This window comes from Cucurbita moschata, unplaced genomic scaffold, assembly GCF_002738365.1.
Source record: "Cucurbita moschata cultivar Rifu unplaced genomic scaffold, Cmos_1.0 Cmo_Scf00066, whole genome shotgun sequence".
NCBI classification, from domain to species: Eukaryota; Viridiplantae; Streptophyta; class Magnoliopsida; order Cucurbitales; family Cucurbitaceae; genus Cucurbita; species Cucurbita moschata.
The window spans coordinates 935,342-961,811 of record NW_019268582.1 but is presented as its reverse complement, the minus strand read 5'-3'; the positions used below and the strand labels follow the sequence as shown (position 1 = coordinate 961,811).

The 26,470-nt window shown below is 35.7% G+C and overlaps 4 protein-coding genes, 4 non-coding genes and 1 pseudogene across 9 annotated transcripts in view; 6 read left to right on the top strand and 3 right to left on the bottom strand.

Moving 5' to 3' along the window:
• Positions 1 to 18: 18 nt before the first annotated feature.
• On the bottom strand, positions 19 to 1,802 carry LOC111437791 (protein JINGUBANG-like). The gene has a single exon (XM_023075863.1). The coding sequence runs from the start codon at positions 1,712 to 1,714 to the stop codon at positions 317 to 319; it is 1,398 nt and encodes a 465-aa protein (XP_022931631.1). The 5' UTR covers positions 1,715 to 1,802; the 3' UTR covers positions 19 to 316.
• A 7,213-nt stretch (positions 1,803 to 9,015) lies between these two features.
• On the top strand, positions 9,016 to 9,132 carry LOC111437816. Its single transcript, XR_002709499.1, has one exon. It is a non-coding gene; the product is annotated as a U5 spliceosomal RNA (small nuclear RNA).
• A 2,936-nt stretch (positions 9,133 to 12,068) lies between these two features.
• On the top strand, positions 12,069 to 14,009 carry LOC111437746 (allene oxide synthase 3-like). Its single transcript, XM_023075804.1, has 2 exons — positions 12,069 to 13,608; positions 13,708 to 14,009. The coding sequence occupies exon 1, from the start codon at positions 12,133 to 12,135 to the stop codon at positions 13,573 to 13,575; it is 1,443 nt and encodes a 480-aa protein (XP_022931572.1). The 5' UTR covers positions 12,069 to 12,132; the 3' UTR covers positions 13,576 to 13,608; positions 13,708 to 14,009.
• Positions 14,010 to 15,201: 1,192 nt separating this feature from the next.
• TRNAI-AAU lies at positions 15,202 to 15,275 on the top strand. Its single transcript has one exon. It is a non-coding gene; the product is annotated as a tRNA-Ile (tRNA).
• Positions 15,276 to 15,349: 74 nt separating this feature from the next.
• TRNAR-UCU lies at positions 15,350 to 15,422 on the top strand. Its single transcript has one exon. It is a non-coding gene; the product is annotated as a tRNA-Arg (tRNA).
• A 1,149-nt stretch (positions 15,423 to 16,571) lies between these two features.
• Positions 16,572 to 20,190, top strand: LOC111437789 (plastid division protein PDV2-like). 2 transcript variants are annotated; one of them, XM_023075860.1, is made up of 3 exons: positions 16,572 to 16,969; positions 19,234 to 19,861; positions 20,048 to 20,190. In XM_023075860.1, the coding sequence occupies exons 1-2, from the start codon at positions 16,724 to 16,726 to the stop codon at positions 19,834 to 19,836; spliced, it is 849 nt and encodes a 282-aa protein (XP_022931628.1). In that variant the 5' UTR covers positions 16,572 to 16,723; the 3' UTR covers positions 19,837 to 19,861; positions 20,048 to 20,190. The 2 variants fall into 2 exon arrangements, with proteins under 2 accessions (XP_022931628.1, XP_022931627.1); XM_023075859.1 differs by having other exon boundaries at positions 19,234 to 20,190.
• A 620-nt stretch (positions 20,191 to 20,810) lies between these two features.
• TRNAI-AAU lies at positions 20,811 to 20,884 on the bottom strand. Its single transcript has one exon. It is a non-coding gene; the product is annotated as a tRNA-Ile (tRNA).
• A 584-nt stretch (positions 20,885 to 21,468) lies between these two features.
• The window catches only part of LOC111437776 (cytochrome c biogenesis protein CCS1, chloroplastic), an 11,569-nt gene continuing 6,567 nt past the window's right edge, over positions 21,469 to 26,470 (bottom strand). The window contains exon 9 of the mRNA XM_023075841.1: positions 21,469 to 21,480. The gene's annotated coding sequence lies outside the window, so the exon portion shown is untranslated. The remainder of the gene's footprint in view (positions 21,481 to 26,470) is intronic.
• Positions 24,092 to 26,470, top strand: part of LOC111437778 — a 4,163-nt pseudogene continuing 1,784 nt past the window's right edge.

Sequence of the window (26,470 nt, the reverse complement as noted above, 5' to 3'; positions counted from 1 at the left end):
AAAAAAAAAAAAAAAAACGCAACTCTTCCGACACGACACCCAAATAATGAATGTCCATATGTCGGCTTTACCCTTCCAATTTCAAACATAAAATTTTCATTTTCATATTCACAAAAAATCAATTATTTAAAAAAAAAAAAAAAAAAAAAAAAACTGCGTTCGGCTTATCGATTCCAAGAATCCACGTGGCGGGTTTTCGTTGGAGCGCGGCATTCCATTTCCGTACGGCCTTCTGCACCATATTTGACCTTCTTCAACTACCCCAAACGCCATGCAAATCGGAACGCCCAGTACTTTCTTTTCTGTTTTGCCTTTTCTACTTGTACGGCCGCTCCGCCTCCCGGAGCTTCAACAGCTCTGGCGCGTTCTCCGCCACTCGCCACACCTTCACCGACCGGTCCAGGCTTCCACTGTATACAATCCACCGTCGGCTACTGTTATAGAGCTTCCTGGCTGCGGTTTCCTCCGGTAACGATGGCGATTCTTCTTTATCTTCCTTAACCGCTAAGCATTTGACTGGACCTGCGTGGCCGGTCAGAATCGACAAGCATGTATGAGATCCGCTATTCTCTTCTCTCCGCCAAACGCAAATGTTTTTATCCGCGGATCCGCTGAACATCATGTTTCCGGCCGTCGCTAAACAGAGCACCGCCAGTTTATGGCCGCGGAGGATGCCGCCGTGCGACAACTGCTTCTCGCTCTCCCAGTAATTCACCACTCCATCCGACGAACCGCTGTACAAAACCGCCGAATGCCGATTCACCGCCAAGGCCGTCACCGCATTTTCCTGTTTCAGCAACACATGAACCAGAAAATGCTTCGTACCTTTCCCCTGCATCTCCCTTCGCCACACCTTCACTGTTCCATCGGCAGATCCAGTGAAAACAAGGCTTTCTAATCCCGATGCGACGGCGTTCACGGCGTCGTCGTGAGCGCTAATTGATTCTAGACATTTAGAATTCGAGATTCGCCAGACCTTCATCGTTTTGTCCCAAGATCCAGAGTACAAAAGCCCTAACTCTTCGTTCAAGCTCATCGATGAAATGGCGTCGAAATGCCTAATACGAAGAACGTTGTGATGGCGCCGAACTTTCACGTAATTTCTCGGATTCATCGAGCTCTTCACGAATTCCTTCAATGTCGGTAGGCTTCCAATTCGGCTATGAGATTTCGGATTCTTCGACGAAACTTTCCAGATTCGAATTTTTCCGTCTTGATGTCCGGTGAAAATCCTGTCTGCGCAGAAGATAATCGATTTCACTAATCCACTACTCGATTTAAATCCTGTATACTCCTTCAAATTCTTCCACACGCGAATGTTCTTGCTATCCGATCCAGTGTACAACAAATCCCCTGCCACAGCCAACGAATACACATGACCTTCCTCTCTAACCAGAGATCCAATCAGTCCATTTCGAGCGTAAAATTCATCATCGTACAAATTCATCCTCGACGTAACAATCCAGGGCGATTTCGAATACGGAGAATCCGATTGATTCCACGGCGACATCAAGGACGGCGAAGCGTCACTACTCGCCGGCGATTTGTGGTAGTTATACACCGGACTCACCGCGCTGCTATGCCGTGAAGAGAACTCGTAATCGCTACCGGAAAAAATCGCCGGATCGGACTGCAAGTACGCTCCAAATCGCCTTCGATTTAATCTGCTGGGCCGCTCCATCACCATAGCTCCTCCGCCTTGTGCGCCTCTCATTGAAGAATCGAAACCGCAAGAAAATAAATCGTTTGAAAAATATTAGAATTGTAAATGAAAATAGTTTTGGAATTTTTTTTTTTCTCAAATGCAGGGAGAGGGGGAGGTGCATATATACATTGAGAGGGAATAGGATGCTGCCACGTGGTTGAGAGAGATAAAACTATCTCAAGGAACCGGGATACCGGGGGTGCCAGTAACAAGGTAGATGAATTTGGTGATAGCCGGTAAAAGACCCACGATTTTATTTTCATTTTTAATTATTACTTTTTCTTTTTTTTCTTTTTTGCGGCGTTTAAACTCCACACGTTAATTCGGGGGCACTGAAACGGCGTCGTTTAGTTGTGTGTTTTATGGACCAGACATCCGGTCGGGGGAATTTGGATGGTCAAATATTGGAATTGGTAAACGGAGTCAACGAATTAAGAATATTAATTTTATTTTGGGTGTGTTATTATGCTGTTTAATTTTTATTTATTATAAGCATAAATTTTCCTAATTTTATTTTTGATTCCTTAAAAGTTTCAAATAAATGAAAATAATCTCACTCATTTATATATTCATAATTTTTTTTAATTAAACAACGTGAGACTCTAATCATCCTCAACATATATATATTTTTTATATATAAAAATAATAAAGGTCAAATTAAAGCGAACCGAAGAAATTAAATTCGAACTTTTACACATGCATAAAAGTCAAGTTTATTGGCTAAAAAAATCACCCCTGAATAAGTTATATATATATATAATTTTGGCTACATATTGAAAATGATTGATATATGAAAATAGAAAAGATCAAATAAAGAAAAATAAAATGAAAAAGGTTTGTCATTTTGTACAAATAAATATTATATAAATCTTTATTTATTATTATTTTTTTAATAATTAAGTATATTTCATGTGACAATAATAACTAACTTATTTTTGTTTGGTTTCCACCTTAAAATTGAAAAGTAGGTTCATTTTTAAAATATTGTGTATTTTAGTTTAAAATTTAGAATTTGAATTTTCTAAATAATATCTAAAAATTATACATCTTTCTCTCTCTAACCATTAGAAATAGACTTTTTATTTTAAGAGAGAGAAATGTATATATTTTGGTCATACAATTGTCCTATAACTCAAGTTTGAGTCGGAGTTTTAAATTCTTCAAAATTCAATCAATATAGACTACTCAACCCAAACATAAAAAATCTCAAAATTGAGATTTTGATTGTGTTATTATTATATAAATTAAGTTGATTTTAAAAAAAAATTAGGTCAGTTCATTGATATTTTTTGGTTGAATCAACTCGATCCATTCAGGAAATAAAGTTATAACCCAATGAAATAAAATTAATTATTAATACAATTTTTAGTATGGATAAATATAATTTTTTTTTAATCGAAAGACTTTCAAAAAGTCAAACTCAGCCATAAATGGGATTAAAAAGTCATGTAGTTTGGTGACCCATAACCTTCACTTTTTATCCCTCACCACTTGAACCATTCTATCTCTTTCTCAAACGCCGGTTCACTTCCTCCAATAAAATCCTAATCTCAATTGTCAACAACGCCTCCTTAATATTAGCGCCACCACCCCACGCGCCGCCGCAGCCTCTCCCACCCCTCTCGAATGCCACGTTGCATATTTAAATCACGCGTTTCAATGTGTATCCTCCACGTGGCATTGTCCGTCAGCGTGACTGGACATGTTCGTGAGGGTTCAATGGAAAGTCACAATTTCTGTTCTGCAATGATTGAGGATATTTGTCACTACACTCCGACACCTGGCGTCTACCTTTTTCTTCCTTTTTTTTTTTTAAATCTATTTAATTAATTGTAGTATAAGTTATTGAATGAAATATGTATAATTTTACATGATTAAATATTTATTGAGCACTTTTTTTTTCTTTCTTTTGAATGAATTATTAAATAAAATAATATAAAGTATTGATTGAAAATAATAAAAGCGTTCATATATTATTAATATATAGATTGATGGAGAAAACTATGATCGTAATTAATTACTAAATAAATAATCCATTTTAATTAATAATCGCTGTGTTGTAAAATTAGAAATAAGCGAAATATAATTCATCATAATTTTCTATTTTTTTTTTTTAACCTTATGATGGGATGACCAAAATTGGAAAAAATAAATTGAAATAAAATATATAGGAAATTATTTATTATGAAAATTGTAATTAAATTGAGCAATAATTGACAATTTATACTGATAATTTTAATTGGCGGCTAAGTGCCCCTAGCAAAATGAGGTGACATAAGCAAGAGATGCCCAAATTGTCACCTATGTCACATGCATTAATATATAAAGACTATATATTATAATTAATGTGTGTTACAGCTGGTGTATGAAAATTAAGTGTTAAATTCGTATATTTAATATTAATGCATATAGTTTGTAAAATGTGGTTACTATAATTATTCACCCTTTACCACCTAGTAAGTTTTTGGAAGATAAAATCAAAATTACCCTTCAACTTTATAAGGCCTATCAAATTTAACCCTAATTTAATTTTACATATATGTTTATAATTGCAATAAGTTCAACGATGACATGTTACGTGACAAAATCGACGTCTATTATTTTGGTCAAAATTAAATTATAATTTATTGGATAAACTTAAATTTATTTGCAATGACTTGATTATCGAGTACAATTAATAGTACTTGTTAGATAAGCACAACTCTCCACAATGGTATAATATTGTCCACTTTAAGCATAAGCTCTCGTGGCTTTGCTTGAGGCTTCCCCAAAAGGCCTCGTACCAATGAAAAGAGTATTACTTGATTATAAACTCATGATCACTCTTTAAATTAGCCGATGTGGGACTTTCATCATCCAACAGTATTTATTAGAGATGAACTTGAACCATTATATATGGTATCTGAACCATCTCCAATTATGCCAGTGAAGACGTTGGGGCGAACAATACCTATGTTAGGTCTCTTTATAACACAAATTTAATTAAACTTTCTTAAATGAATGAAATAGTTCAAACCGGCTTGAACGGGAAGATACCTACTTTTGATTTATTTTTTTCGATAGAGTGTCGTATAAGTTTAACTTATACGTTAGAATTTTAGTTAGGATAAAAGTATGGCATGATTAGTCTAAATATTTTTGGGAAAAGGAAGTAATTGATATGATTAAAAAAAAGAAGGAAAAAAAAAGGGGAAAGGAAAGAGTGTAGCTGACGTGTCAGTTGAGAAGGGGTGGATAAGGAGTCTAAATTTGATGAGTAGGACGTGGTGAAAGATGAGTTATAGACCCATTCCTTCTCGAAGAACACGTGGCAGAATTGTAGAGTGTGTTTAATTCAATGTGTACCTAAAAAGGTTTTCAGTGCCCAATTTAAGATTCTTTGAAATTTTTCCTTCTAAAATGGTTTGAATAAATCAACAAAATACCATTTATTCCTCTAATTATTTAATTATCTCGATTTACTTTTATGTATTTTATTATTTTAATATATATTTTTTTTATCATATATGTTTATTATGAAATCTTCTTATAAATTATTTATTTGAAAATAATATTAACAGCTAAATAGAATCAGAACTTAAAAAACATATTATTTATAATATATTTATTAATGAATAAAATTTTAATGGCTTAAAATTGTTTTAATAATTTAATTAATAAAAATAAATTAACAAAAATATTTATTTATATAAAATTTTGATAATATTCACGTCTTAATTTATTTCATTTGGATAAGCTCAATTATAGTTTACAAAATTATTTTAATTATAATAAATCAGTAATAATTTTTTAATATATATATTTAATTTATTTGGACAAAAATTATTAAATAAATAAATTACTTATTGCTAAATATCTAAAATTTAATAATATAATAAAATTCTTAAAAATAATTTATTTATATGAAATTCTAAAAATCTCAAATATTGAGTTGTTTTTCTAGGTAAAAGTTGTACTAGAAATCCGTTCATCCTCTTAACCAACAAAGCTACAACATCATTTGATAATAATTATTCTGTGTATTAAAGTGTTCCCTGAATCGTTACTCATCTCTTCCATGTCATTATCTACACTATACGACGGGGTCATGGTATTTCGCGACTCTTCGTCTCCCTCTCTCTTTCATTCCCTCTCGTTTTCAAATGTTTCTGTGTTTTACGTTTTGGTGGATAGAACGAAGTAGTTGGACTTAGTGAGAGGGGGATGGGCGTGTCCTCGGGAAGTTGCTCAAAAATTTCAGCGAGTCACCAAAATTCTCAGAGTTGCCGGCGACTATATATATATATTTGTAATCGTAAAAGCTACCCAATCAGATGCATTATTATTATTATTTGGGTCTGGTTTGCTAATTTGCGCACACGTTTCCTACGACCAAACAAAACCTACACTCTTTGAATCCAAATTTATATATTTTGTAAATAAGAAAAAGGGAGAGAATAAAAGTTGGGGAAAATGAATAATATAGTTCTATACATTACTTTTAAATACAAGACATCACAACCAAGATGAAAATCATGATAACTCCGACATGTTTTTCTCTCTCACATATTATTCAAAAACCCTCATTTTTTTATAACCTCGCATAACCTTTGTAATGGCCCAACTGACACAATATCTACCACTTAAAAGTGTGAATAGATTTGAAAATATTATTACTTAAGGAAGCAATATAGAGTTAAAGAATGAGAAATAGAATTGGGATCGAAGGTTTTACCTTCATTGATATTCACAACGTTTAGATTGGATACCAGATACTAACTAACACGTACAAATAAAATATAAACTAACTAAATCTTCAGAATAAAATAAAATATACTACTATCAAATTATAAAGGAAAAATATTAACTGATTACGAATATATAAGATATATTTCATAACTAATATATTGTCTAAGTATTAACTGATTAGGAATATCTTGACTAATTCAAACTATCAATAAGTTGCACTAAATTCTGACACCAACCTCATCACTACAGATATTACCCTCTTTAGATTTACCCTTCCAAGCTTCCCCTCAAAATTTTTAAGAAGCTTCCACGAGGGAGAGATTTTCACACCCTTGTAAAGAATGCTTCGTTCCCCTCTCCGAGATCTCACAATCCACCCCCTATTAGGGCCAGCGAGGACGTTGAGACTTGTTCCTCTCTTCAATCGATGGGGGATTTCACAATGCACTTGGGCCGAGTTTCCTTGTTGGCACTTGTTCCTCTCTCCAATCGATGTAGGATCACACAATGATGCCATTTGTAACAGGTTAAAACCTATGTTATCCTAACAACCTTAAAATGTGTTTCATTTTTATCCCGACAATCTTCAACCCAAATAAACAACAACTACATTTTCAACGGGTTAAAACCTATGTTATCGACCAAAAGTTGGAGTTTGATCTTGGGTCACACCATATGATATAACAATAATATCCATAGTTTGTAACCCACTTAGGCATAGGTGAAACAATTTTCCAAACTCTTGCTTTTGTTGTTTGTGGAAGGCATATGATACTTCACTTTGTGGAGAAAAACACGAGTGTCTAGAAATTTCCATGAAAATGGCCCATCCATTGCTGGGTTTTGCTGTACAACTGGAAAAAGAGAGTGAAAGGAGATATTTAAAGACTTGTAGACCAATGAGGAAGATGGAACCGAGAGACAAGAAAGTAAGTGCTTTACACTTGGCTTTGTAATGGCTAACCACAAAGGGAAGAACACGAGTATTTGATTACTTGTCTCTATCTTTCAAAGAACAAGTACACTTGACAAGAACACCTTTTTTTTTTTTTTTAATTTTGGAGGGAGGGATGTCAAAAGATGAATAGAGAGGGATGAAGGTTGTTGATGATGATTTGGTGTTTGTAGGGTTTTGAATCTTATTTTGGAAAAAAGGTTATGTGGGTTGGATTCTTGTTAGTGGAGTATGGGCATGTTGGTGGATATGTTTTTGACTAAATTATTGAAAAATTATGAGAGAGCTTGGAAGGACCATCTAACCATGTCCGAAAAGGAGCAAAGGGTTCGAGTTCGACTAACTAATCAACTATCGTTCCATATGTTCAACATTCCTCGAGGATTCATGTAGCATCAGTTAAAAAAACTTAATCGAAATAAGTTTATAAGTTTATAAGACCTGGAGGGTATGTATACGAGCTCGCCTGGTGGGTCCATGTGCAAAAGTATTGCACATCCAACTCTACCCGAAAATGGAAAGAGCCTAATGTCATGTTACGATTCTAAAGGATAGGTCTCAAACTTGTTATGTGTGCGATTGCATTACTAACCTCAACCGTGGGGTGACTTACTGGTTAATTTTTAAAATACTCAAACCATGTGCTATCCTTATATTTTTTAGGTAAAGGTAAAGCTCCTCTGCACGGATGATGATGAATGCTGGAAAGACCATGGAAATCAACCTACAACAATACTATGCATTATTTTACTATATTTCATGTTAAAAGACTGTTATTTCAAATTTTTTTGTTCTTGAATTAAATGTGTAAGTCAATAAGTGTTTATTATGAATTTCCGCCTATATCTTTAAAGCATGCACGTGGTGACATTACTAATTTAAGCAGACCAAAATTTTGAAGTTTGAATATTATACATAATAACCTCAATGTTCTCGTGCATCTCTGCAACATGATCACATTACCTACTTGTCTTAAATTGTTGACTATCTACATAAACCAACACCGGTCGTTTTAGTATATTTTGTCTTTATTCACATACTTTTCCAGGAAAAATCTCTTGGAATTAACCAAACATGCTTAATTTTAGAGTTTTTATCCATTAAGCCATCTGGATGTTTTTTAACCATAGTTTTATATCTTCAGGATCACTCTCATTCGAATCTGATACCGATTCATCTTTGTATCTCGCTTTGGGTATCTCATGTTACGTTCAAAATTAAAGCTATTATTTAGAGAAAAAAAAAACTAAAAATATATAATAAGTGACACTAAGTGTTGTTGGTTTCAATTTTGACGCTATAGCTTACCTTCTTTGCTACCACTTTGATACCCATTTTTCATACTTAATACTATCCTTTATTTGATTGCAATACTCATTAAAAAATCAATAATATTATTTTATTATTTACCAATATTAGCCACAACTATTTACAAAAGAAATAATAAAAACAAGTTTAAGCCCAATGAAGCCCACATTACAAAAATTGGGCCACGATGTTTTAGCCCAAGGAAGCCCATAACTCTAAATGGGCTGCGGGTTAGAGAACTCCCACATCGGAAATTCGCTAAGATGCGTAAATGACGAACGCCTATAAAAGGAGCATCCAAGCTTGATCCCAGGCACGGAGCCGTGCGGTGAGCACAGAGCGAACTATTCTTTCGCCTTTTACTAAAGAATACCGTGTGCTCGCCGCACATAGCGGCATACGCCTATTTTTGGAGGGGTGCCCCTTGCGGGAAACTCCTGCAACTTGCAGTTTAAATGATCTTTACTTCGCTTGTTCTATTTTCTTGTCCTTTGCTTTTTCTTACCGCATCAGAAAATTATTAATTAATTTCTAACTGATCAAACCTTGTTTTTCATTAGGACCATTTTAATCTAGTCCCAAATAAAAAACGATTTCACTGAAGGTTGATATGTCCTTAACATGAAGGTTGATATGTCCAGCGGTTAAGGAGAGAGATCTGAAATTTATTGGGCTTTGCCCGCATAAGTTCGAACCCTGCTCTTGATATTGAAAAATACATGATGAATCGATATGGTATTATGTATCACCATGATACTATTTTATCGTGAGAGAGTGTTCTTCGTGCATACCAACTAATGGACTCTTGCTTTTACCTAGACAAGTTCACTACTAGAAGTTGAATTGATTGATTTTGTTCGATTAAGTTGGAACAACCATATTCAACTTAACTAGATCGTTTCATTTATCTTCGATTTCTTAGCTTGTTTAGATCATAATAATTTTTAGTAGGATTTTAGAGCTTGACCCAAAGACAAAACGAACACGATATTTTCACATCCTAAAATTTTCATGAGGTTAATAGCAATTTGGAGAACTTTTGATAAGTTCAACTTAAAAGTCGAATGTCAAATACTATGAACGGCTACACTATAACACACAAGCTATTATTTCACCAAGTTTGATGAAAACGAAACAAAACGAGCATGATGTTATATGTTTATGAATTTTTTTTGTAAGACTGTCCATATTGATAGGATCGACATTGTACTTCATGCAGTTGGTGTTATGAAGTTAGTATGTAGAAATTATTAGACGGTAGTGAGCTAACCTCGACCCCTGAATGATCTAGATTCATGAAAGAAAGGTTAGAATTAAAAACTTAAAGCAAGTCTTTTATTGGAAGCATGGTGTCCCATTTGGCGTGTCGGTCTCAATTCCTCATCCCAAACAACACCAGACTACGCCTCATTAATTTAATTTATCCATATGATAAAACTGGAATATTTAATCCAATTTATTCCATTTTCTCCAATAACTCCAAATATAAAACATCATGCACAATAATTGTGTATTTTTTTTTAAATTATTTTGCAAAATTAATCATTTTTTTTATTAAATAATTTTCTTTAGAAAAAAGTAGATTAACTTTAAAATAATAAATTATCAAAAAAAATAATTAAAATCTTGGTGATTTTGGATGCCCATTATTGAAGGGTTGCCCAAAGGGAGGAATACTTCAAACCTGATTACCCACTCTCAATTGGTACTTCCAACCGGATCGACAATTGTTAAGATTGCTCAACGACTCGCACTCGATTTCGATGAACACAAACAACAGGACAGGACAGAGAAAATGCAAAAAGAACTCTAGCTAAGATACCAGCCATATATATATATATGGTTTAACTTAGTATATAACTTTATCAATATAAATATATATATATATATATATTCAGATATATAAATAAAATGACGGACGGTTTTGTCTCGTCGGACATAAACGCCGATGAAATAGAGACTTTCGATCTAGCAAATGAAAGACGAGCAAATACACAGAGGATTAACACGACCATTGTTTTGGGAAGCTGAGGGCAAGCTCAACGAGTCTATTATGGTGTCAGAATGTGTAGTAACAGCGCCAACAAGGATGGATTTAAGAAAAAGAATAATGTCGGAAAATCTCACTTTTTTTTTTCTTTTTTCAAGTAGATAAGGTATTACAATGCCATGGAAAAGAGGAGTAACGAGTCAAGGAACACCTTGATGCACGCGAGCAATTACCACTAAAACTGTGTTGTAGCTTTATTGGCCAAAAGGATGAATTTGTTGCTAGAACAACTCTTTGTGTTTAGGGTACGTACGAGGGGAGATGGGAGGATATTAGAAGATTTAGTTGGGTTAGTTGTTTATATCTGCTGGTTTATGTACCAGTTCTAGTCGTCCCCCTTCTCAATCGATGTGTGATCTCACAATCCACCTCCCCTAAGGCCCTAATCGGTTGTAAAACAACTTTGAGTTATTTGGGTTGCCAATCAAACCTACCCATTTCAACTCAATTCAACCCAACACATGCATATCCTTGTCATTCTTTCTATTCTTTGTTCTTCTTTTTCAAATGGATTGTGATGCAACGACGGCTGATAGGAGCGTTCTAGAGCCATGTAGCTGCTTAGGGACCCTTATATTTATGTCTTTTTGTCTCGAGTGTATTTTGTATTCAAATATTTGAGTTTATTTTTATGCATTTTAATTATAAAAGTTTTAATTTCGTCTCGCTCTTTCTCTAAAAATGAAAAATTTTATAGCATAACAAATGCATACGAGTGTATCACGACTATAGAGTATGAAAAGATCAAAGTAACCTCGTTTTCTTATAATATTTGAAGAATATATTAGTTATGAAATATATCTTAAATATTATATTTTAATATTCTATCCTTTGTAAATTATTTATAGTATATTTTATTTTATTTTTAATATTTAATTAATTTATATTTTTCTTATGAGTAAATATTTGTTGATAGCTTATACCCTGTTTAAAGTTATGAATATGAACGAAAACACAAACCTTTCCTTCCAATTCTATTTGTCATCCGTAACCTGATTCAATCTAAGCCCACCTCAATACCCATAGTTTTATTTTTGTATCTAACATAATTTTTTTTTAAAAAAAATGGAAACTATAATTAATTTAACATTTTCTAAATATATGTCTATAATTATTATATTTGGGTATGATTACGAGTAATTTCATTAAAATAATGTTTTTAATAATAAAAAAAAATGTAATATCATATTAAAAAATGTAAACGCGATCCACGAATTTATTTATTTATCTTTTTTTTGTCGGGTTATTATTGCTATTATTATTATTTTGCAAAACAAATTTTAATAATCGTGTTTTTAAATTTACCATAAATATTTCCAATCTCCAATAGAACAGAAAACCAAGTTATTGCTTCCCCTTCCTTGGAGCAATCGAAGACCGGCGGCTATGGCTTCCCCTTCTTCTTCCTCTGAACTCCCTCTGAAACCCATTCCCGGCGGCTATGGCTTCCCCTTCCTTGGAGCAATCAAAGACCGATACGATTACTTCTACTTCCAAGGGAAAGACGAATTCTTCCGCTCCCGAGTCGCCAAATACCGCTCCACCGTCTTCCGCGCCAACATGCCGCCGGGCCCCTTCATCTCCTCCGACTCCAGAGTCGTCGTCCTTCTCGACGCTCTCACCTTTCAGATCCTTTTTGATACTTCTAAGGTCGAGAAACGCAATCTTCTCGATGGAACTTACATGCCCTCCTTGTCCTTCACCGGCGATATTCGTACCTGCGCCTATTTGGACCCGTCGGAAACAGAGCACTCTGTTTTGAAAAAGCTCTTCCTCTGTTTTCTTGCATCTCGTCACGACAGGTTTATCCCTCTGTTCCGAAGCTCCTTGTCGGAGATGTTTATTAAACTTGAAGATAAAATCGCTGAGAAGAATAAGGTCGTTGATTTCAACCCGATTAGTGATTCCATGTCGTTTGACTTCATATTCCGGCTGCTCTCCGACGGAACCCCTGACTCTAAACTGGCAGCCGATGGACCTGGAATGTTTGATAAATGGCTCGCTTTCCAGCTCGCCCCACTGGCTTCCATTGGTTTGCCGAAGATATTCTCAATTTTAGAAGATCTCGTCATTCACACCATGCCACTGCCTTTCTTTCTTGTCAAAAGTGGTTACATGAAGCTTTACAATGCGTTTTACTCCTGCTCTGATTCGTTTCTAGCCGAAGCGGAGAAACAGGGGATAAACAGAGAGAAAGCGTGTCACAATCTAGTGTTTCTGGCCGGATTCAATGCGTACGGCGGAATGAAAGTACTTTTTCCGATTTTGCTGAAGTGGATCGGCACCGCTGGGGAGGAGCTTCACCGGAATCTCGCCGACGAAATCAGAGCCGCCGTGAAGGAAGAAGGGGGATTGACATTTAGTGCAATAGAGAAGATGAGTCTATTGAAGTCCGTCGTGTACGAAGCGCTGAGGATCGAGCCGCCGGTGCCGTTCCAGTACGCGAAAGCGAAGGAGGACATCGTGGTACAGAGCCACGATTCCGCTTTCAAGATAAAGAAAGGGGAGATCATTTTTGGGTATCAGCCGTTTGCAACTAAAGATGGAAAGGTTTTTGAGAATCCGGAGAAGTTCATCGGCGACCGGTTCGTCGGAGAAGAAGGGGAGAAGCTTCTGAAGTATGTGTACTGGTCGAACGGTAGGGAGACAGAGGAGCCGACGCCGGAGGACAAGATGTGTCCGGGGAAAAATCTGGTGGTGCTGATGGCCAGAGTTATTGTAGTGGAATTCTTCCTCCGTTACGACACGTTCTCCGTCGAGGTCAACGATTTGCCGTTGGGTCCGTCGGTGAAGATCACGTCCGTCACGAAAGCCGCCGTGAAGGTCTGACAGAAATGGTCCCCCCCCCCCTATAATTCCAAGGTAATTTTTTTCCAATTTTTCAAAATTTAATTTAAGAAGGGGTAAATTAATAATAATGTGAAAGGTGAGGGACTAACAAGGTTAATTGATGATTGTCAGAATAATTGAAGGACACATGATCAACGGTGGGGATTAAAGGAGTAAGTTCTTCGTTTTCCACGTGGTTTTATCTTCACATAAATCTTTTTTAGGATTTAACTATAATAATTAAATAAATGTATTTTATGTACCACGTGGCTTTTCTGTTGGTGATGTCTGATGTGAGTGATCGAAAATTATGTTGTTTCATTGATAATTAAGATTCCATTGTTGGACGATGAAAGTCCTACATTTCCTAATTTAGGGAATGATCATGCGTTTATGTTCAAGAAATACTCTCTCCATTCGTACACGCTTTTTGAGAAGCCCAAAGCATTGTCACTTTTATTTATTTATTTATTAATTATTTAAAAGTTTTGTACTATAACTAAAATATCGTACATCTACAAGTCATATTGATTCACAACCATCCTAACAAACACATGTCAATTCATAATCATTTAAACGAACATATTAGTTCAATCAATATAATCACTACAACTATATTATTAAAATTTTATATCCAATAGAATTTTACATAACAAGCAAAATTTGGGTTGAAATGTCTACCACCATAATAATTGACGTCATGGGTAGGAGTCGACTCTGTTTTTTGGATTTTAAAACTTCTCGAAACATCAAGCAAAACGTTTTAGATCAATTCGAGCTCATTCGAAATAAGTATAATACCTCAGACTTTATTTGCTCAAATTGGAAATAGTAATCGAGAAGAACTTAAGATGGGCGTTTATTCCATCGTACAAATCTATATGTCATCAAGAAGATCTTCTAATCAAGAGAAAGTAGTATATATCCGGGGGACGCACAACAATACTTATGTTTAGTTTGATTACTCTGATAGTGCTTGAATTCTTCTCTTACGAGTCCATAAGTCTCCTAAAAGCGTTGCAAACACCTTCACAACTTCAACTTCAACTTCAACTTCCTTTTTAGTTTCTTCCACTTCTTCTATTCTCTTCTAAACTTTCCTTCTAATCAAAGCCTTCTCCAATTTTACTTCTTCTCTCGGTGTTGAGTATTTTCAACGATTGAACTTGATTCTTCAGTAAGCAAGTAGGAATGGTGCTCGATATTTATGTTGAATTGATTTGTGTTTTTAGCTTGTACTTCATTTTGGATATGGTTGTATTGTACGGATCTGGGTTTGTGTTAATATTGTGGTTTTTTAAAATCGATATTACTTCGAAACAATTTCTGTGTTATTTCCATTTACCAATTGTCTGATAAAATGTCGCGACCGAAAAAGAAAGATCAATTATTTTGATGGAATTTCGATTGATTGCTCTAACGCGAAGGTCGTAGGTTCGAAACCTGCATGGGCCATTAGAATACATTTCTTAACACTTTTTATTCAGAACTAAAACAATATTTTAGTTATATATTTATGCCACATACTATAACAAATCATCACAATATATTTCTTAACACTTTTTTTTATTCAAAATTAAAACAATATTATAATTAGTAATTTAATGTCACATAATATTACTAATCGGCCTATTAGCTCAGTTGGTTAGAGCGTCGTGCTAATAACGCGAAGGTCGCAGGTTCGAAACCTGCATAGGCCAATTTTTTACCTCATTTTCCTAGTTCAAATCTTTAGAGTATATCTAATATTTTGTAAGATTCCGTTCATAAATAAGCGCTCGTGGCCTAATGGATAAGGCGCCTGACTTCTAATCAGGCGATTGTGGGTTCGAGTCCCACCGGGCGTGAGATATTATTGTTCCTCTTTTATTTTTTATTTTTTCCTTTCCGAGTTTCATAAAATAATACCCCTCTACTGTTTGTTAATTGAATATTAGAATTAAATAAATATCATAATAATTGATAGTCTAGAAAAGCTATTTTATTTAAAAAAGCATTTTAGAAAATGAATAACTAAATTGAAATAAATTTGAAACAAAATACAATTTAAATAAAAAATGTTAAAACATTGATACTTGATAAGCAATCGAACACGTGTTGTTGTTGGATTTGAGTTTAATCTAGAACAATGTCATGTAGATCAAAGAAATAAAATTTTATAATAATATTACAAAAGCAAACTTCCACCATATTCGTATATAAGTTTCTATTTATAAAATTTATTTAACTTTAAATGATATTAACGTGTGACCGATAATTAATATAAAATTATATTACTTTAATAGTATTATACATTTTTCTGTTAGACAAATACGATTCTCCACAATAGTATGATATTGTCCACTTTGAGCTAAGCTCTCGTGCCTTTGCTTTGCTTTGGGCTTCCCCAAAAGGACTCATCCCAATGGAGAGAGTATTCTTTGTTTATAAACCCATGATCATTTCCTAAATTAGCCGATGTGAGACTTTTATCATCTAACACCTCCCCTCGAACAAAGTGCGCCTCCCCTTAATCGAGGCTCACCTCCCTTGGAGTCTTAGTCATTTTTTTACTGCCTTCGAGGAAGCTTGACTCCTTTTCTTTTGGAGTCATTTGTTCGATATTTGAGGATTTACCAATTTATTGGCACGACTAAGTTTAGGGAATGACTCTAATACTATATTAGACGAACACGACTCTCCACAATGGTATGATATTGTCCACTTTGAGCATAAGCTCTCATAATTTTGCTTTGGGCCGAAACCTCATACCAATGCAGAGAATATTTCTTAATAATAAAAGCATGATCATTTCCTAAATTAGCTGGGAGGTGGGACTTTCATCATCCAACTTTTTCAATATATTTGAATTAGGCTCAAAATGACGATATAATTCAATTAAACAAATTCCGATAAACTGACTCATTTAAAATTAAAATTAAATTGAATTTTGAAATAATTTTTAATTTTGTGTTTAATGGATTCACTAAAATTGAATTTGCCTGGAAACTCGAATCCCAACTAACGAAGAAGCACCCGCCACAGACTTGGCAGCTGCATTGCCGCTCCTCAGACTCTTTCCTTCATTTCATGGTCTTCCATTTTTTCGTCCCCCTCAATCCCCCATTTATGTCTCTCAAAAACCCTCTTGGAGGTTTCGGTTTCAGTCATGGAAGAACAAGGCACGGCTATAATTTTAGCCAGAGCCACGGAGCTGAGGCTGAAGATCAGGGGCTCTGTTAACAACACCACGAGTTCGCCGGAAACTGACATTCGGGATGATCGGTTCGCTGTGGATGAAAATAATGGCGTCGGTTCGAGTGGGGAGGCGGAGGAAGAAGATGAGGAATCAGTGAGGCTTTTGAAAATCTGCGATGCGCTTGCGTCTCTTGAGAATCAGCTCTCTTCATTGCAGGTTTCATTTGACCTTTTCTTGTTTTGGGAATGAGGATTGAAGAATATGTTTCGATTTAGTCGGCTTTCTTTGGCATTTTTGTTTTAGGATGATGATATTGAAAATTTCTGTGCCGTGTTTGATTTATATATAGACTTGGTTGATTTGATTGTGTTGATCTTGCCCCTCTGTTCCTCCCTGACAATCGAGGGTGTTTTCAAATACTGAATAATTTAGAACACGCAGATAAGTCTAAGGGTCATTGGAGCATGTGAAGAAAAAGTACAAGCAGTCACTTATTTGGAATATTAAAATCTTACCGGTCTTTCAGTGACTGGTTGTTTCCAATGCGATGATTTTGTGTCATGTCATTACGTGAGATCCCACGTTGGTTGGGGACTATAGGGAAAAAGTGGCAGTGAGGACGCTGGTCCCTAAAGGGGAGTAGATTGTGAGATCTTATATCGGTCGGAGAGGAGAACGAAACATTGTTTATAAGAATGTGGAAACCTCTCCCTAGCATACGTGTTTTAAAAACCGCGAGGGGAAGCCCGGAAGTATCTGCTAGTGGTGGGCTTGAGTTGTCTAGTTGAAATATGTAACGGCTCATCAAGTTCATGTATAGCTATTTCCTCATGTTGGCTATTTAGAATCTTCTCTAAACTCTACAAATAGAGGTGTTCTCAACCCTTGTAAGCAATGACGCAATTATTCAAGCTCCAATTGAGTAAAGTTTAATAGCACTCAATCAAAAGAAGTTTCTGTTCATATCTTCTCCATTGTAATATCTTGCCTACTTTCATTCAATGCCTCCCACAGGTGCATCGTTACGACTGTGGTACTCGAGTAAAAAAATGAATCGGGAGTATGATTCTCTCTAAATTTGAACATCTTATTTCATTTATTTGCTAATACAAGTATCTGGCAGTTGTAACTGGTGGTCTTAGTGTTTCAGGTTATGCAACGTATGGGGTTGCTAAAACCTTCAACGTCCCTCGTTGCTGGCATGTGTATTGATATTGCTCAGATCTGTCTTTCAATAAGTCAGTATGAGTTATTTACCAAACTGTTACTCGTTCTGATATGTCTATGCACTTCTCACGTGAGCTTGTTCTCGTTACGATTTACGACTGTATGTGGATTTCTCCTAGGCACTGTTTCTTGTTGTGGCATGAACCATATAGCATTCTGGATTCCATCTTTTTACTCTTGAGTTGTGTATATCTAGTTTATAGGTGTATCAAATGCTCACAAACCTGGCTCTTAACTTTCAAATGATTCTAGTGTAAATGCTAAACATCTAGGTGAGATTGCCTATATCGTTTTATTATTCAATCCTATCCGATGCCTTGTGGTGTACCTGAATGACATACTAATTTGGAGGGCGTTAGTTTAGATAGCTTGTTTGGTTTATTGAAGCATTTGTTGTATGTCCTACTCATATAGAACGGTCATTCTTGCCATATACGGAGAACAGACGAAGGAGAGCCACTTGAACTCCCTCTCCATCCCAGGCCTCACCTAAAATCTCCCTAAAGCTAGAAGGGATCGATATTGACTCACTTATTTATCAAAATCTTCCGCCCCATTGAAAAGATTCTATATATTTATAATCCAATAAGTACAAGGAGAGTGAGGATAGGTTTCCCTCCACCAAAGCATCTATTAGGACCAACCAGCAAGCTCACCAATTGGTTTGCTATTCCTCTTGGCTTAACTCAAACACCTGCAACAGAAGTTAATTGATTTCTTAATTAACTAGTATTCAGGCACCGTTATGAGATCATATCTAGTAATCAAGGTTTGCCTCGATTTGGTACAGCTCTCGCGGCCCGTACCGAAATAGTGCTTTACCCCTAGATGTTCAGTCAACTGCTGCGCCTCAATGCATTTCAGGGAGAACCAGCTAGCTTTAGGTTCGAGTAGCATTTCACCCCTAACCACAACTCATCCGCTGATTCTTCAACATCAGTCGGTTCGGACCTCCACTTAGTTTCACCCAAGCTTCATTCTGGTTATGGATAGATCACCCAGGTTCGGGTCCAGAAGTTAATTGATTTCTTAATTTTGACCCTCCATGTTGTCTCTACCTTCAGCTTGTAGTTTTAGAAGCCATTTTCAACATGAATCTGAAATTAAACAGCAATAAAGTTTGTATGTACGTCCAATATAATGGACCTAGAGAGTGCGACGTTTGTAGATAGCATCGGGGGAGTCATAGAACATTGTAATGTACTGGAAGCATGCATTTAAATCTTCTAATACTTCTATCTTATAATTTGCAGGATTTACAACAACGGCAAAGGTACGAGAAAGAAGTAGCCCTTTCCGAGATCGAGCATAGCCGCAAGATTGTACTGGATAAGCTGAAGAAGTACGAAGGACAGGATTTGGAAGTGATACATGAGGCTTCAGCTTTTGTTAGGGAGACAGTGCAGCACAACAAGGATTTCACGCTCCCTCCATATCCAAGCCATCCTGATAATCCCTTCCCTTCTGGACACGAGTCCGTGACTAATGGGCTAACGGACGCCACGACAAATATAGCTACAAAGGAACTCACTGAATCAGAAAGAAAACAATCAAAATCGGATTCGAGGAACTCGAGAAACGGATTGGGAACTTTCGCTAGTGTAGCTGCAAAATCAGTGGTTACCGTGGTTGCCATTGTATCCATACTGCACTTCACTGGTCTTACTCCGAAGCTCGCACGGAAAGTTTCATCTTTGAAGGTTTTCAACATTTTTCGACCGTCTGCAGCTGGAAACAATGGATCACACAATGTATGTCCTCCAGTTGAAGCTCATCAGTGCATTGTGAAAGAGAGAATTGAAGTTCCATTTTCTTCAGCTGTGGTTAAACCAGATGTAAACTATGGAAGGGGGTGACGACAATTCAATCCACAGGCTTCTGAAAAGCTCTTCGTTTATGCTAATTTTTCACTTTCTTCAATAAGTAGCAATTTGTTTTTGCTGGCCTTGTCATATGCGACATAGTAGTAGATGTTATTAGCTATATGCATTTATCCTCTCATAAAATTTTGGAAGACAAGAGAGTGTTGACACTTCAGAGAACATACAAATCTTCACTCTTTGTTCTTCACAAAAATCTAAAGGGTGTGCTTGTTAACCTCTGGTTGGAACGAAAAGATGAGTAGGCGACGTCTAAAACAAGTAGGGAAAGCAAGAACTCGTTGTTGTAGTCATCGACCAGAGTCGATTATGGACAAGACTACGACGAGTAGAGCTAACAAACATGGATTATACTTGTAATGGGATTTTAAATTCGTACTTTTTACATATAAGGTTTGGCTCATCGTCCATGTCAGTCTATGTTTGACGTTCACTAAATTCGACTAAAAAGGTAGATGTTCAAATTCTCTCGTTCCATAGGTTGTTGAACTAATAAATAGGTAAATATATATTATATTATAAAACCACGTTCCATAGGTTGTTGAACTAATAAATAGGTAAATATATATTATATTATAAAACCACATGATACGAACTTCCAATTTCTTTATCGATAGCAAATATTTTTAATTTATAAGTGTAGGCAATAAAAACAATATTAAATATTTTCTTGTATCTAAACTTTAAATTTTAAATATTGAATTATATTAAAAAAAATAGAAACTTTAATAAATATAAATTAAAAATTACATAATTTTAAAATCTTGTAAAGCAAATGTCACTATAAAAATTGAAAAAGAAAATAAAAAATGGATGCAGGTTTCGAACCTGCAACCTTCGGTTGTAAGGATGATGCTCTAACCAACTGAGATAATAGGCCAATTGTGTGAAATTATTTAATATATTTAATATTATCATATTAGTTAAGAAGAAAAAAGAAATAAAACACATGGCCCATGCAGGTTTCGAACCTGCGACCTTCGCGTTATTAGCACGACGCTCTAACCAACTGAGCTAATAGGCCGGACAATTATAAACTGAGTATATAATTAATAAAATAATTATTTTATTCTACTTTTAGTTGGTATAAAAATACTTGTAAAAGTAGAAAAAAAAAATCTTTAGCGTAAATTAAATTAAATTCATTAAGTTTTTAAATTAGTTTTTGTATAAAGGATAGCTCAATAAATAAGATATCAATTACTATCTTAAAAATGGATAATCTAATTTTTACCTCAACAATTATTCAAGTAAAAAAAAAAAAGAAAAAAAACTCGAAAATATGCAAATAAAAATAGCAATGTATAAAACATGGTAACGTAATTACAAAAAGGTCTAGTGACCGACACTACAAAGAGGCATTAAACCCACTCACCTCCCAAAACGCCTATGGTGGAAGAGAGCACATTCCATAGGGACGGGCTTTTAAGTGAACTGAAGAAAAGCTCGAACCTTAGTACTCGAGCAAGTGAATTCCATTACAAAGAATAAGAGGGAGATCTTTTCATAATCTTCTATACTCAAGTTCCTGGTCTTGACTACACTGACACTTTCAGTCCGGTTGTCAAAGCTACCATTGTCCGTGTTGTGCTTGCTATTACGGTCACAAATAAATGGCCTCTTCGACAACTTGATGTCAAGAATACTTTTCTCAATGGAACTCTTATTGAACGTGTTCATACGGAACAACCTCCTGGGAATATTGATCCTTGATTTCCCACTCATGTTTGTCTATTAAAGAAAGCCCTCTATGGCTTAAAGCAAGCTCATTGCGCCTGGTTTTAGCGTTTTAGCTCATTTCTTCTCACACTGGTTTTTCTTGCAGTCGCACTCACACGTCTTTTTTTGTCTTTCATCAACAATCTAACCTTATCTATTTACTTCTTATGTTGATGACATTATTGTTACCGGTAACAATTCATCTCTTGTTGACAGCTTTACTCGCAAGTTTCATTCTAAGTTTGCTCCCAAAGATTTGAGTTCTCTCAGTTACTTTATTGGTCTTGAAACTTCACCCACTCCTGATGGTCTTTGTATTAGTCAGTTAAAATATGCTCGAGATATTCTTACTCGTGCTCAGTTGCTCGATAGCAAACCAGTCCACACTCCCATGGTTGTTTCTCAACACCTGACTGTTGATGGTTCTCCTTTCTCTAATCCTACTCTCTATAGATCTCTTGTTGGCACCCTTCAGTACTTGACTATTACACATCCAAATATTGCCTATGCTGTCAATTCTGTCAGTCAATTCTTGCATGCCCCTACTGCAGATCACTTTCTTGTTGTCAAACGTATTCTTCGCTATGTCAAAGGAACACTCCACTTTGGTCTTACCTTTGGTCCATTCACTGTTCCTAGTACGCTAGTCGCTTATTCGGATGCTGACTGGGCTGGTTGTCCCGATACTCGTCGTTCTACATCCGGCTATTCTATTTATCTTGGTAACAATCTCGTTTCTTGGAGTGCCAAAAAGCAACCTATTGTCTCATGCTCTAGCTGTGAATTTGAGTGTCGTGCTCTTGCCACAACTACTGCTGAACTTCCTTGGGTTATGCATCTTTTGCATGACCTCAAGGTTCTTATTTCACAGCAGCCCTTACTCTTATGTGACAACAAGAGTGCTATTTTTCTGAGCTCTAATCCCGTTTCTCACAAGCGAGCCAAATATGTTGAATTAGATTATCATTTCCTTTGAGAACTTGTTATCGCCGGCAAACTTCGCACACAATATCTACCTTTTCATCTCCAAGTTGTTGACATCTTCACAAAAAATATTTCTCGACCTCTCTTTGAATTTTTCAGATCCAAGCTTCACGGTCGTTCAAATTCGACGCTCAGCTTGCAGGAGGTGTTAAGGATAGTTGACCGTTCATTATAAAGCAAATATCTAGATATTTGCCTTACATTATGGCTTACCATATTTGCTTTTTTTTTTAGGCAAATATATTGTATTCATTTATTATTCTTGCCTTGGTATTTCCATATTATTTGTAATTTACCATATTTCTGTATTCATACTGTAAGAAAATAAAAGTAATACAAAATAATTTAAAACAATAAAATGCATAACAATCTATTCTAACCTAAACCTAGAAATTTAAATATGAATCTACCCCATGCACGTGCCACAGTCTTTGCTCACAATGCCGCTATCCTCTGTACAAGTGCGCTTTGCCCTTTACCTGAAAAATGATGTGGCACACAGCCCGAGTATTTAGAAGAATTCTCAGTAAGTGGCCTCATTACAGGAGTCATGCAAATGCAAACACATGCAATCATGATTTAGGGACCTATCTCTAACATCATATAGGTGGCCTCCAGTCTCGAATAAATTGGATGTGTAGTACTTCCCTACACACGACTCATACGTGCGAGTGTGAATCCCTAGGGCGCTTGCACACCCCCTGGATCCTCTGGTCAAGCTAATCTGTAGCAACGTCCGGAGGTCAGCGGAACCCCATAGTGTCATGCGCCTCATGAACACCCTCATCTGTACGCATTCGCACTCATCATCATACTATGCCTGTCTGCACTCATCATCTCTAGGGGAAGTAGCTCTATGCTTATGAACATACAATATGCATGAGGTCCCTCTAAATCCATAATAATGTCTCTTCTGACACAACCCTCTAGTCCATCTCTTTGTTACTCTATGTAATACATACTTGTGGATATTTATATTAATATCATTTTCATGCTCTTAGGGTTGTGTTTTATGTCGATCTAACGACATGATGCAATATGACATTCATCATCATATAGCATACTCAATATGACATCATATTAAGGTAAACGTTATGCAATCATCATACTTATCATATTGTCATAAAGTGCATCAAGCATATCAAGTACGTCGTCAATATATATATATATACTAAGCACATCATCAAGTATCATAACTCATACATCATCGTAAGCATGACTTTAAAATAATAAGAGTGACAAATTTTAAGATGAAAGTATAAATATTAAAATTAAATTAAATGTTATTTAATATATTTATGAAATTAAACTTGAAAGAAAAAGAAAAAAAAAAGTAATAATTGATTTTAGTGAAACTTTTCACTTAAATATACAATTCAAACATTTTTAAAACTAATATATATATATATATATATATATATGAAAGAGAAAATTTTAAGAATTTGAGAATAATTATTTCCAACGTTAGTTTATTAATTTAATTAATAAAAGAAAAAAGAAAAAAAAAACGAAAAAAAGAAGAATGAGAAAGAGTGAAGAAGACAGAGAGGAAACGGTTGCATTGAAATAAATGGAGCAGGAAGAAGAAGAAGAAGAAGAAGAAGAAGAAGAAGAAGAAGAAGAAGAAGAAGAAGAAGAAGAAGAAGAAGAAGAAGAAATGGCCGTTGTCTGAGCTTGTTACTGGTAATCGAGTTCTCAGACGGTTCTCTTACATGGCTTTCTCTCTGCAACTCTATCATCTTGCCACGCGCACTGATGCCGCCTTGCCGGAGAGTTTCGCCGGAGCTCGGTCAGTCCGGTGCAGGAAGCCGCTGTCCGTGAGATGCGATGGCGATTCTTCTTCTTCTTCTTCTTCCTCTTCGGTGGCTTCTGATTCCAAATTTGACGCGAAGGTGTTCCGGAAGAACTTGACGAGGAGCGAGAATTATAATCGCAAAGGGTTTGGTTACAAGGACGAGACTCTGGCGCTCATGAATCGCGAGTATACGAGTGAGCCTCGATTGTCTTGACTTTGTTAAATCTCTAATGGAATTGATGAAAAGGATTATGAATTCCTTGTTTTTCTTTGGCATGCCCCATTTTGTGGCAAAACTGAAGAATACCTGCTCCTTATGAAATTTAGTCTTCCGATTTGACTTCGTTCAAGGCTAAAAACTAATTGAAGAGAAAAACCTTAATGTTTGTTCGAATTGCAGGTGATATCATAAAGACTCTCAAAGAAAATGGATTTGAATATAGGTGGGGAATGTTACTGTAAAACTGGCGGAATCATATGGATTTTGTTGGGGAGTTGAGCGAGCAGTCCAGATTGCTTATGAAGCGAGAAAACAATTTCCTGATGAGAAAATATGGTTAACCAATGAAATTATTCACAATCCAACTGTTAACAAGGTACTGATTAATATACTAATATTTGGATATGTTGTTTCGATCTTCAACGCTATCGTTACTGCTTACTTTTCTTATCTAGAAACTTCAAAACGCTCATACTTTGGATTCCCTTGCTGTCTTTTCCAAACAAATGAACATCCTGAAGTTTGACTGGTGTTCAAATGTTCATAAACTTCATTGTTGTTGAATTTCATGTTAACCTTTCATATAATGCCTAATTTCCTCCATAAAAGTAGAAAATAAATGAGATTAAGCTTTTTGAATTCTGTATGAAGCGCTTAGAGGAAATGGAAGTCGAAAACATTCCACTTCAGGAAGGAAAGAAACAGTTTGAAGTGGTTGACAAGGGCGATGTTGTGATTTTGCCTGCATTTGGAGCTGCAGTGGATGAGATGTTGACATTGAGTGAAAAGAAAGTGCAAATCGTTGATACAACTTGCCCATGGGTTTCAAAGGTATTGTTTCAGTATTTTTTTTGTCTCCTTGCTGTCCGATATACCGACAGCAATGGTACACTACAATTAATATTACATATGTTACTTCTGACAAAAAAAATATCTCTCAATGTATGAATGTTCTTTGTAAAACTGTTGAAGGTTTGGAATGTTGTGGACAAACACAAGAAAGGTGATTATACTTCAATCATTCATGGTAAATACGCTCATGAAGAAACTGTAGCGACAGCATCCTTTGCTGGAAAATACATAATAGTGAAGAACATGGCGGAGGTATGCCCTCTTCATTTTTGTTTTCTGTTCAGTACAGCAGTTCTGCACCTCCTGGCTGAGGAATAATTTGTATTTGTTGAATGATAATTATCCTTTATTCAGGCAACATATGTGTGTGACTATATTCTCGGCGGCGAACTTGATGGATCCAGCTCAACCAAAGAAGAGTTTATGAAGGTATGATTTTGTTATTGCGTTCTTAACCATCATATATTGGCATCATTCACAGCTTAAATGGTAGCAATTGCTGGTCTTCAGAAATTAAAAAATGCAGTCTCAAATGGCTTTGACCCAGATATTGACCTATTAAAGGTCGGCATTGCGAACCAGACTACAATGCTCAAGGGAGAAACAGAGGAGATTGGTAATTAAGTTGCTGGATGTCATGCATCGCTTTTCCTAGAAATTTTAAGTATGTTTTTTTAAAATTTACTTCTATCAGGTAAACTAGTTGAGAGAACTATGATGCGCGAAGCATGGGGTGGAAAATGTAAACGAGCACTTCCTCAGTTTCAATACAATATGCGTTAAGGAATATTTAAACATATTTCACAATGGTTTTTGAGAAAGATGTTCTCACTCGAGGTATCTGTTGAACACAACTCTTTGTGAGAAACACTCACTCTTTATTAACACTAATCGAGAAGAGATTACAAGACACTCTATAATAAATACTAAACAATTTATTCCTAAAATACCTTAATTCTTTTCCTAAAAATAGGCTTAGAATATCATCAGTTAACTGATGCTTTGGAGCCCTCATTATCCCCCCCCCCCCCCCCCCCCCC